The 11,892-nt window shown below is 36.3% G+C and overlaps 2 protein-coding genes across 4 annotated transcripts in view; one reads left to right on the top strand and one right to left on the bottom strand.

Moving 5' to 3' along the window:
- The window catches only part of RECQL (RecQ helicase-like), a 32,739-nt gene extending 23,242 nt beyond the window's left edge, over positions 1-9,497 (top strand). For both annotated transcript variants that reach the window (XM_010855939.1, XM_010855940.1), the window contains 8 exons: positions 539-620; positions 1,685-1,833; positions 1,921-2,038; positions 2,556-2,694; positions 6,293-6,384; positions 7,497-7,716; positions 8,035-8,164; positions 8,758-9,497. In XM_010855939.1, the coding sequence (XP_010854241.1) occupies positions 539-620; positions 1,685-1,833; positions 1,921-2,038; positions 2,556-2,694; positions 6,293-6,384; positions 7,497-7,716; positions 8,035-8,164; positions 8,758-8,910 (1,083 nt within the window). In that variant the 3' untranslated portion in view covers positions 8,911-9,497. The remainder of the gene's footprint in view (positions 1-538; positions 621-1,684; positions 1,834-1,920; positions 2,039-2,555; positions 2,695-6,292; positions 6,385-7,496; positions 7,717-8,034; positions 8,165-8,757) is intronic.
- PYROXD1 (pyridine nucleotide-disulphide oxidoreductase domain 1) overlaps positions 8,962-11,892 on the bottom strand; it is a 26,391-nt gene continuing 23,460 nt past the window's right edge. For both annotated transcript variants that reach the window (XM_010855942.1, XM_010855941.1), the window contains 2 exons: positions 11,351-11,488; positions 8,962-9,826 (listed from right to left, as the gene is read on the bottom strand). In XM_010855942.1, coding sequence (XP_010854244.1) covers positions 9,578-9,826; positions 11,351-11,488 — 387 coding nt within the window. In that variant the 3' untranslated portion in view covers positions 8,962-9,577. The remainder of the gene's footprint in view (positions 9,827-11,350; positions 11,489-11,892) is intronic.

Genomic DNA, 11,892 nt, shown 5'->3' with positions numbered 1-11,892 from the left:
TGCTTCCAATGCAGGGGACATGGGTTTGATGCATGGCATAGCCAAAAAAATGAAAAAGATAACCAAGGACCCTAATGACATCTCTATAAAATTAATTATGAAATAATGCAAAATTATTATACCCTTAAAGATTTGCTAATACTCCCTATTTAGATTTTATTTAGTATATAACCTTGAAAGTTAAATAACCTCACAGCTGTTTTTACTTTCCAATCCTTTAAGGATAGACTTAATATTTTTCTGAGTTCTTACTGAACAGTTATTTGTGCCATGGTTTATGTTTTTACAAAAGTAGGGTCAGAAAATAAAGTCTTCATCTTTACAAGTTATTCATTGCTTCTATGCCTCCTCTTCTCTGGTGAATTAAAAATTAAGGATCAAGAAGAGTCTGAGTTGTGACAGGGTCAGATGAAATGAATGAAAGAATGATAAGAGAAAACACCATGTCCAAGAAAGAATGGCACCTTGAAAGTTGTAAGTAAATAACCACACGAATGGCACTCATTAATTTACTTTTTAATAAGTTAACTTTTTTTAGGTTCGGCAGAAGCCCTCAAACACTGAAGATTTTATTGAGGACATTGTAAAGCTCATTAATGGAAGGTACAAGGGGCAATCAGGTAATACAGAAACAAACCACCTATAAAGACTGAGCACTTTACAAAAGTAACAAATACTACAGCAGTTCACTAGAAAAAGATTAATGCATGGCAGAACATACTTGAAAATATCATGATAAAATTAATTTGCTTGGTGATCTTAGAAATCGGGTTGGCATTTGCTAATGACACAGATTGTAAGAGTCATGAAACTGATTTGCTTATTTACACTTAATTGTATTAGAATAGGCCTAATGATAATGTTATCAATAGCACATATTTAGTTAAGTAGCTACTGTGTATAAGATGGAAGGCTAAGCAATGATGTTCTATAGGGATATAAAATATAGTTTTCTTATAATAAAGGACACATTAAAGAAATATAAAAAGTAAATGCTGAATGAGTTAAGTGTAGTGTAAAGTTGTGTAAAGAAATATAAAAAGTAAATGCTGAATGAGTGTAGATGGAGTTGAGATTGTGTATAACATGTTCCAGGATTAATGCATAGACAGGTGTTACTAAAGCAAAGAATTGATATAAAAGTTGTATTTCAAAACTATTCTGTAGATTGCCAGGAGATATTGGTGGGTGCCCTGGGTAAAAGGAGTTTCAGGGTCAAATAAGTTTGAGAAAATCTGCAGGTTATTTATTCTTCCCACAGAGTCACAGGGTATATCAGCACCTTTGACGTTCTAACCAGCCTTGCAGATAGATACACCTGTTTAATTTTGTTCAGTGCAGTGCTTCCTAAACTCATTTGTGCATGGAACTCTTTGTTCACAGCATACTTGTTTACGTCTTCTAGAGGATGAAGCGTCAGTTTTAGAAATACTGTGTAGTGGAAGATAAAGTTGGAGAGAGAACTAAGATAATGGAAACCTAAACTGGTGGCTCCAGGCTCTAGAGCAAGTTGCTGATCAAATCTTGAGTTATACTGAAAAGTCAGTATGTGTTCAGGGCCTTGGAATTTTTCATAATTCTTTTTTTCCCCATGCATTGGAATTACCAGTATCTTGAGTGTGTGAGTTAAAAATTTTCCAGGAGTGTGCTGTATATATCTAACCATTTGACATCTTTATTACAGGAATCATATATTGCTTTTCTCAGAAAGACTCTGAGCAAGTTACAATTAGTTTACAGAAACTGGGGATTCCTGCAGGTGCATACCATGCCAATATGGAACCAGAAGATAAGACCAAGGTTCATAGAAGATGGGCAGCGAATGAAATTCAGGTTAACTAATAGCTCTTTAATCAAAACCTAATTCACCTTTAAATGTATTTTAGCTTAATTAATATATACAATGTTAATACATTTTAGGTAGTTGTGGCAACAGTTGCATTTGGTATGGGAATTGATAAGCCAGATGTGAGGTTTGTTATTCATCATTCAATGAGTAAATCTATGGAAAATTATTACCAAGAGAGTGGCCGAGCAGGTATGTATAACTCATACCCAGAAGTAAGTTTTTAAAAGAGCTTTAAAAACTGTAAGTGATATTTATTACTACTGTATTTTTAACTCTTTATTGGCTAGTATTTTTATAACAAACAATAAAGTCCTTTGAAGTTTTATATTTATTTGCCTATGGAGAAATTTTCCTTATGTTCTATTGGAATGTAATGAATTATTTCTTCTTACATTTGCTAAGGTAATTTGATATCCATCTTTGTCTCCTGAGTTTTTAATTAGTGGTTTCAAGTTTATAATTTGAACAACTGGATTATTTATGGACAGGTTTTTAAGCTAATAAAGCTGATTGTTGATAGTTCTCTTCAGTCGTATTTTTAAAAATCTGAGGACACCTGCTACAAATTAACTTTTACATCTCTATCTGAAATTTCTAGATATGATATATTTAGACTGAAATATCACCAGCAAATTTTATATTTATTATTTTTGCACGTTTGAGTTTTTAAAGTAACAATGCAATCTGAAGATGCTTCCCACTGCAGGTCGAGATGACATGAAAGCAGACTGTATTTTGTATTATGGCTTTGGAGATATATTCAGGATAAGTTCAATGGTGGTGATGGAAAATGTGGGACAACAAAAGCTTTATGAGATGGTGTCCTACTGTCAAAACATAAACAAGTAAGCCACACACTTTTTTGTCACTTGTCAATTAAAAACAACGTGAAAGCATGTGACGTTTCTTGGGTCCTTACTTAAGTGAGTAAATAGATTGGTGAAACATCAAGTGTAAAGCAGTAAAAGCAGATGTCTGAGGGTGTAGAAACCAGTACATGAACCTGCAGAATGCCTGGATTTAAGAACATATATTCTAAGATATGGAGAAGGCAATGGCATCCCACTCCAGTACTCTTGCCTGGAAAATCCCATGGACAGAGGAGCCTGGTAGGCTGCAGTCCATGGGGTTTCGAAGAGTTGGACACGACTGAGCGACTTCACTTTCACTTTTCACTTTCATGCATTGGAGAAGGCAATGGCAACCCACTCCAGTGTTCTTGCCTGGAGAATCCCAGGGACGGGGGAGCCTGGTGGGCTGCTGTCTATGGGGTCGCACAGAGTCGGACATGACTGAAGCGACTTAGCAGCAGCAGCAGCATTCTAAGATATAGAGAACAAACTAGTGGTCACCAGTGATGAGAGTAGGGGGAGGAGGTAGGAGTGTGGGAGGTATAGACTTTTGGGTGTAAGATAGGCTCAAGGATGTATTGTACAACACAGGGAATATAGATAATATTTTGTAATACTTGTAAATGGAAAGTAACCTTTAAAATTGTACAACAATAAAAAATATAGTATCTTAAGTTTAAAAAGAGAAAAAGAAAAAAGTTATTCTGTCTTTCTTCAAGAAAGATAACTGTTAACTTTTTTCTGAATGTTTGGTAGCAGTCACCTGTGAAGCCATCTATTCTTGGAGTTTTGTTTCTTGGGAGTTTTCAAATTACTGATTCAGTTTCATGACTGGTAATTGGTCTGTCCATATTTTTTTTTCTTCCTTGTTCAGTCTTGGAGATTGTACATTTCTAGGAATTCGTCCGTTTCATCTGGTCATCCATTTTATTGGCAAATATTTGTCCATAGTAGTCTCTTAGGTCTTTCGTATTTCTCTGGTGTAGGTTGCAACTTTTTCATTTCTTATTTAATTGACTTGGGCTTTTTTCCTTGATGGGTCTGGATAAAGATTTATTAATTCTGTTTTTCTTGAGACTTTCCTGGTGGGCCAGTGATTTAGACTCTGTGCCAAGAACCAGCTCTTAGTTTCATTGATTTTTACCATTATTTTTTTACTATTTATTCTGCTCTGATCTTTGTTTCTTTCCTTCCATTAACTCCTTCTTCTAACTTGTTTCTGTTTGTTCTTTTTCTAATTCCTTTAAGTGTAAGGTTAGCTTGTTTATTTGAGATTTTTCTTATTTCCTGAAGTAAGCTTGTATTGGTATAAATTTCCCTCTTAGAACTGCATTTCTAAATTCCTAGATTTTGAATTGTTGTGTTTTTGTTTTGTCTCCAGGTATTTTTGCATTTGTCTTTGATTTCTTCAGTGATTCATTGGTGGTTTAGTAGTTTATGGTTTCGCCTGTGCATGTTTTGAGTTTTTTGCAGTTTTTTCTTATAGTTGATTTCTAGTCTCATACTGTTGTGGTTGGAAAAGATGCTTGATACTATTTCCTTGTCTTAACTTTACCAAGGCTTGTTTTGTGGCACAGCATGTGATCTATCCTGGAGAATTGGTAATGTTCCTTGTATACTTGAAAAGAATATATTCTGCTATTTTTGAATAGAATGGTCTGTATATGTCAAGTCTGGTCTAATGTGTCATTTAATGCCAGTGTTTCCTTATTGATTTTCTGTCTCGGTCATCTGTCTATTGATATAAATGGAATATTATAGACCCTTGCTGTTATTGTGTTGTCAGTTTCTCCCTTTATGTCTGTTAATATTTATGTATTTAGGTGGTTCTATGTTAGGTGTATATATATCTATATATATAAAGTTGTTATATGTTCTTGGATTGATCCCCTGATCATTATGTAATGTCCTTCTTGTGTCTTCAGTCTTTGTTTTAAAGTTTATTTTGTCTGATATGGTGCTTCCCTTATAGCTCAGTTGGTAAAGAATCTGCCTGCAATGCTGGAGACCTGGGTTCGACCCCTGGGTTGGGAAGATCCCCTGGAGAAGGGAAAGGCTACCCACTCCAGTATTCTGGCCTGGAGAATTCCATGGACTGTATAGTCCATGGAGTTGCAAAGAGTCGGACATGATTGTGCAACTTTCACTTTCTTTGTCTGACGTGAGTGTTACTACCTTGGCTTTCTTTTGATTTCCATTTGCATGGAATATGTTTCCCCAGCCCCTCACGTTCAGTCGATGTGTGTCTTTAGAGCTGAGTCTCTTGTAGGCAGCATATATGCAGGTCTTGATTTTGTATCCATTCAGCCACTTTATGTCTTTTGGTTGGAGCATTTAGTCCATTTAAAGTTAATGGAATTGTTGATAGGTATGTACTTATTGCCATTTCATTGTTTTGAGGTGGTTTTGTAGGTCTTTCTTGTTCCTTCTTTTACTCTTGTGGTTTGATGAATTCAGTGTTTGAATTCCTTTTTTTGTGTGGGTTTCTATAATAGAATTCTGGTTTATGGTTACCATGAGGTTTATATATACCAATTTCTCTATATACATGATGATGTAACTTGCTATCTTAATTTCAAATGCATTTTAACAATCTTGCATTTGTATTCTTCCCTCACAATTACTATTTTTACTCTTAGTCATCTTTGTAGTCTTATTACCCATCATATTATAAGGACTCAAAATTTTTTAAGTGAGCAGTAATTAGTGATAGAAAATGGTATTTCTTTCCTATTAATGCTACAGCAAGTTTAAAAAATGAGAAAATGAAAATGTCCTTAGATATCCAATAGGCCCTCATGAAGCATATTTTGGGACTTAGACTCAAAATGATACTATAAAGTACAGGAAACTGCTTTGCTCTCACGAAGATTCTCTAATACAGGTATACCTTGGAGATACTGCAGTTTCAGTTTGAGACCACTGCAGTAAAGTGAAAATTGTAATAAAGCTAGTGATGCGAATCTTTTGGTTTCCCAGTGCATAGAAGTTATTTTTACACTAACAACATATGGAAAAAACTATTACATATGGTGGGCATAGTAGTAGTAGTCTTCCAAAGATGTCTACATCTGAATCTCTGGAACCTGTGAGTGTGCTACTTTACATGGCAAAAGGGAGTTAAAGTTACAAATGGATTTAAAGTTGTAGTCAGCTGATCTTAAAATAGGGAGATAATCCTGAATTGTTTGGGTGGACATACTATAATCACAAGGGTTCTTAAATGTGGAAGGAGGAATAAGATGTCAAAATGATGTGAAAACTTAACCCATTGTTAGCTTTGAAGATAGAGGAAGGGGGGCCATGAGCCAAAGAGTGCAGGCAGTCTTTAGAGTCTGGAAAGGGCAAGGAAACAGATTCTTCCCTAGAACCGCTCGGAGAAATCTAGCCCTGTCAACACCTTGCTTTTACTGATTTTAACCCAGTGAGACCCATGTCAGCCTTCTAACCTATAAAAATGTAAGATTATAAATCTGCGTTGTTTTAAGCCATGGAGTTTGTGTTAATGTTATGGCAGCAACAGGAAACTAGTAACAGTATATAACCCTGTATTTTGAAACAGGGATAATTCGTATCTCTAATGTGTTTGCAGATGTCGCCGTGTATTGATAGCTCAACATTTTGATGAAGTATGGAGTCCAGAAGCATGTAACAAAATGTGTGATAACTGCTGTAAAGAGATTTGTGAGTTGTCCTTTTTAGATTTCTATAAGCTAATGTTTGTAACTAGGACTATATGAGGGCAGTATTAGACACTCAAAATGGATTTAAAAGAATTAGCAAGGTGTGAATAGAATTTCTCAGATTCGAGAGTAGTAACACTTAAAATTAAAAGCTATTATGTGTATGCATGTATTTTATATTGCTACACCGAGATGTTAAATTTTTAAGAAATGAAGGGAAACATTTAAAATTCCTCTGATTAGAAATACTATTTATATATGAGAATGCTAACCTCTTGTAATAATCTCTAATACTTTATAGTCACTGACTGAAGAGAGAAATTTAGTACAACATAGAGATTATAGTGTATCATTTTTGATCCAGATAATACTCAATCACTCGTAAGACACTAGTTTAGTAGTGTTGGTGCTGTATTTTCACTTTAAAAAATTCTGTATGTATGCATAGTGTTTGATGAGCTAGACTAACCCATTCCTCACTGAGTTCTGATGCCTTGGTGGGGGAACGTCACGACAATTTTAACTTTGCAGGTAGAGAAAATTGTTTGTGTTTACTAGACTGTTTTATACTGACCAAATTAGTAAGAGTCTGATAAATACATCTGAGTGCTCGTGTCAATAGATGGGAATAACTGTCCAGGAGATTCTTGTCGTGAAATTAGAGTCCCTAGGAAGCCACACTGGTTGTCAGAATATTGCTTAATGAGCATGCTTCATTAAATATGAAGAAATGAAGAACAGATTGACTAAATATGGTAGTCTAAACCTGGTAAATATGTAGAAGAGAGTTACCCTCCTGTAAACACCTCTAAGTCTTTGTCATAATCATGTCTGGCTGATACCTTTTGGTTCCGAGAGCATCTCCAAAGACCTTCCAATAAACAGATTATTTTTTTGTATATCATTTAAATTCGTGTCTTAGAGAGACTATAGCTTAATCTAATGAAAAGAGACTTGAGCAAGTCTTAATTCAGAACATAGGAACAAACCAGTGTTTAGGGTGGCTCACATTGGATGATTTATTTTTTAAACGAGTCTAACCACTTAGGACAGCCTATCCTTGCCCTAATTTCAAAATTTCATTCATCTTTAACCATGTCTCTTTCATTACAGCATTTGAAAGAAAGAATGTAACTGCATACTGCAGGGATCTTATTAAGATCCTGAAACAGGCCGAGGACCTGAATGAAAAGCTCACGCCACTAAAACTGATCGACTCCTGGATGGGAAAGGGTGCCTCGAAATTGAGAGTAGCAGGCCTTGCTCCTCCCACACTTCCTCGTGAAGACCTGGAGAAAATCATTGCACACTTTCTCATACAGCAGTATCTCAAGTATCTACAGACCCATTTCTTGCCCTCACATGCTGTCTTTCCTGAGTGTCATTTTTATATAAGTGCAACAGAACAAAGGGTTTAGTGGTTGTTTCATAGGAACTTTTAAACACTATAAAATTTACCTAGTAAACAAATTCAAACTTTTAATTATCATATGTCAAAGCAGCAGAAAAGTACAATACTTTATTGCATTTTTATACTAAAAGTTTTATTTCATATCAATGTTAGTTAAAATTATTTTACTAATTTTTTATAAATTTCAGTTTGTTGTCTGCAACTTCTCAAAGCCTGACTGTTGGCCTTTGTCTCCTGCAGAGAAGACTACAGTTTTACAGCTTACGCTACCATTTCATATTTGAAAGTAGGACCTAAAGCTAACCTTCTGAACAACGAGGCACACGTTATTACCATGAGAGTAAAGAAGCCCACGCAGAACTGTTTCAGGGTGATTACTAATTTTCAGTTATTTGAAAAAGACATTAAAGCCTGTGTCTTGCTTTTCTTTAACTTGTTCTCTTCTGGGTCCAGTGGAACACAGAAGAGATAAGTCAGTGTTCTTGGAATCTGGGTGTAGAAGAGATAAAACCTACTTTTGTGTTCTGCAGAGGTATTAAGTGGAAGAATTTAGACTAGTTTTTAAATGAAGACTAGGGGTTTTCAACCTTTTGGAATGTGAAAACTCCATTTTAATGTCTGATGTTACGATGCACCCTGCTCTTATGACCTTGCCTGTGGTCAGTGCTAGCTGAGAAGTCAGCTTGTGCAGAAGTTGAAAACCCCATCACAAACTAACTGCTCTCCAGCCTGCAAAAGCTCAGCAGGCACCAGTGTGTCCAAGGACATGTCAGGTATTCTTTATGGTCTTGATAGCACAGCCCTTCCTATTCAAGATGGGGCTCATATTGGAAGAAATTTGAAAATAAAAACAATAACAGTGGACACTTAAAAGAGCTGATTAGTATAGAAGGACTCGATATTAATCTCCTGAGAAAATGAAATAGCTGAATTTTTACCAGTGTTTGTCTTGTTGTTTTGCAGACTGAATCACCTCAAACCTGTCATTCTGAAGGAACTGATAAAAAGAGGGAAGAAAAAACTCCAAGGAATTTCCTGAAGAGGTCTGCAAACATGCTTCAGCAACCTGATTGTAAGAATACAGGGGCTAAGAAAAGAAAAATTGATAATGCATGAGATGACTGTTTCTAAATTTTCCAAGAAAATAACTTATGCATGGATACACTATTAGTTTTGTAGTTAATCACAAGTTTAATTTTAAGACAATTTCATTAATATTTTATACATATGGAGCTACATTTTCAGAATTTATCTCTGAAGTATTGAAAACTTGAGAATTTGGAGACATTCTGAGGTCTTGAGATCATGAATTGCATAAATTTACAGTATGAAACAGGAAAAATAAATTAACTTTATTGTAAAACCCTTTAAATGTAAAATACGTAGGAGATTAAGTTCATGTAACTTTGTTAAGTTCTTTATGCCTTGTCACAGCTAGCTGTATTTTTCTTTTCACACAACTGGCTTAAGCCTCTTGAAACCACACCCTGCCTTTCAGGGTCAAAGAATGGCTCTGGTATGTTAACCAGACACCACACTGTTGGTTAAGTAGATAACAAGCTAATTTGTTTCAAAGCTAAATCACAAATGAATGTCTCTGAGTTGAAAACACAGAAATGAATACTGCAGACTTATCTTTACATAATTAGTGGTCAATTTTGTGTTAGAAAAAAAAACCCTATAAATAAATTATTTTAACTTCAGCTGGTCATCATAAATCTGTGTAATCCTCTGACTTTTTAAATCTTATTTGGAACTTGATATAGCTCTTGAAATGCCCTTTTTAGTCAAAATAATCTTCTATATCAATATTTGGATCCAGCAGATCTTCTCCATATGCTGAAAGGTTCATCTGGTTTAAAATTAAATTTTCAAATGTTTCTTCTAAGTCAGTTTCACCAATTAAGACAGCGCCCATCATTCGCCCGTTCTGCAGGACGGCTTTGATGTACTCCTGCCCTTTGGTACACCTCAGCAGGAGTTCATGGTTTGAACCCAAGCCCTGTGCATTGTATTTCCCCAGTAATACAACCTATATAGAGAAATAGAAAAATGTTATTTTAGTGAGTACTTAAGAAGAAACAAAATACACAGTTATTTTGTGTTTTCCTAGAATGGGAAATCACAAAATTTTACTGTTAAAAGTGCCGTGAAACATAATATATGTTTCATAATATATATGAAACGAATTGCCAGTCCAAGTTCGATGCATGATACTGGTTGCTTGGGGCTGGTGCACTGGGACGACCCAGAGGGATGGTACAGGGAGGGAGGAGGGAGAGGGGTTCAGGATGGGGAACATGTGTATACCTGTGGCGGATTCATGTTGATGTATGGCAAAACCAATACAATATTGTAAAGTAATTAACCTCCAATTAAAATAAATATTAAAAAAAAAGTGCCATTTACAAGGAACCAAAGAAAACATTTGTACAGTATGCATTTACTCTACAGATGACACTACCATACAATGTGTGCTGCTGCTGCTAAGTCGCTTCAGTCGTGTCCGACTCTGGGTAACCCCAGAGACGGCAGCCCACCAGGCTTCCCCGACCCTGGGATTCTCCAGGCAAGAACACTGGAGTGGGTTACTATTACCTTCTCCAGTGCATGAAAGTGAAAAGTGAAAGTGAAGTCGCTCAGTCGTGTCCGACTCTAGCGACCCCATGGACTGCAGCCTACCAGGCTTCTCTGCCTATGGGATTTTCCAGGCAAAAGTACTGGAGTGGGGTGCCACTGCCTTCTCCGACCATACAATGTATATGAACATTAAAAATACCTAGTGAATATATGAACATGTAGGACGTGGACTACATCAGCCTAGAGTTATGATTTAAAGGGTGAATAAGAAACTGAGTTAGAGCTTTCATGGGCAAATTGTTGAATCTCTCTGAAATTTATGTATATATTTGTATGTGTATGTTTCTCCTTGTCAGTAAATGAGGAGGAAAAAACCTGCCCCAGAGTGATGTAAAGAGGGTTAAATAATATGTAGGGGGTAGTACCTGCTCATTCTTGAATATGAATAGCTGTTAGTTCCCTTCACAAAGGAGGACTGAATTTCAAATAAAACTCAGAAATGTACCATCAGGGAACAAATCTGGAAGAGATTGTTTTCCCCCCTGAACTACACGAGTTCAGTGAGAAGGTAGGTCCGACTATCAGATGACTAGAGACCATGGTTAGGTGCTTCAGTCGTGTCCGACTCTTTGCAACCCCAAGGACTGTAGCCCACCAGGCTCCTGTCTCCCTGGGTTCTCCAGGCAAGAATACTGGAGTGGGTTGCCATTCCCTTCTCCAGGGGATCTTCCCAACCCAGAGATCGAACACAGGTCTCCTGCACTGTAGGCAGATTCTTTACCTTCTGAGCCACCGGGGAAGCCTCCAGCAATAATACCAGTTAAGGGTTTGTAAGAAATGAGGAAATCTGTCATTTTTTGTACAGTGATTAAAACCAGATTAAGCTCTTATTCACATGAGAAAATTAGATGACTGTAATTAGTTATAAGACTAACAAGCAGGAAAGGTACTGTTAATATTTGTCTATCTATCTTACCTTATAGTTAAAAAATTTTGTTACATGAGCGAAAAGTTCAAAGCTGAAATCCATGTCAATGGACTCTCCTACACTAGCTGCGGCCATGCACTTTGCTGCATACCATCCCATCTGTCTCGCCTGGGTCCACAGCCTCATCTGAAATAAAGAAGGTCATGCAATTTAATTTTTCATTATCATTATTTGAAAAGTGTTACCACCTTAACCTAGTACAATTCCTTACAGTGCATGACAGTCCCCGAGAACAGTTACACCTAGCTTGTTAGGTAACTGCCTGGATCACTGTCACACTGACTGCTTCTGGTATTTGATAATTCTTACCCCTCATGTGTGGCAACTAATGTCTTGTGTGTGTGCAAAAAATAATAACCGTAAGCATGGATATGAGCTTTAAGAATTTCTGAAAGAAGTGATAGTTTTTTTTTTTTAAAAATTCAGTCTCCTCTCTAAACAAGGTTAGGTCTGGTGAAGTAAGAAGGCAGCTTACAGAGCACAGTAACAACTAGAGAATGGCCAACAGAAGTGGCCTGTGACACTATACT

Source organism: Bison bison, unplaced genomic scaffold (assembly GCF_000754665.1).
Source record: "Bison bison bison isolate TAMUID 2011002044 unplaced genomic scaffold, Bison_UMD1.0 scf7180017864370, whole genome shotgun sequence".
Lineage (NCBI taxonomy): Eukaryota > Metazoa > Chordata > Mammalia > Artiodactyla > Bovidae > Bison > Bison bison.
This window is presented reverse-complemented; position numbering and strand designations above follow the sequence as displayed.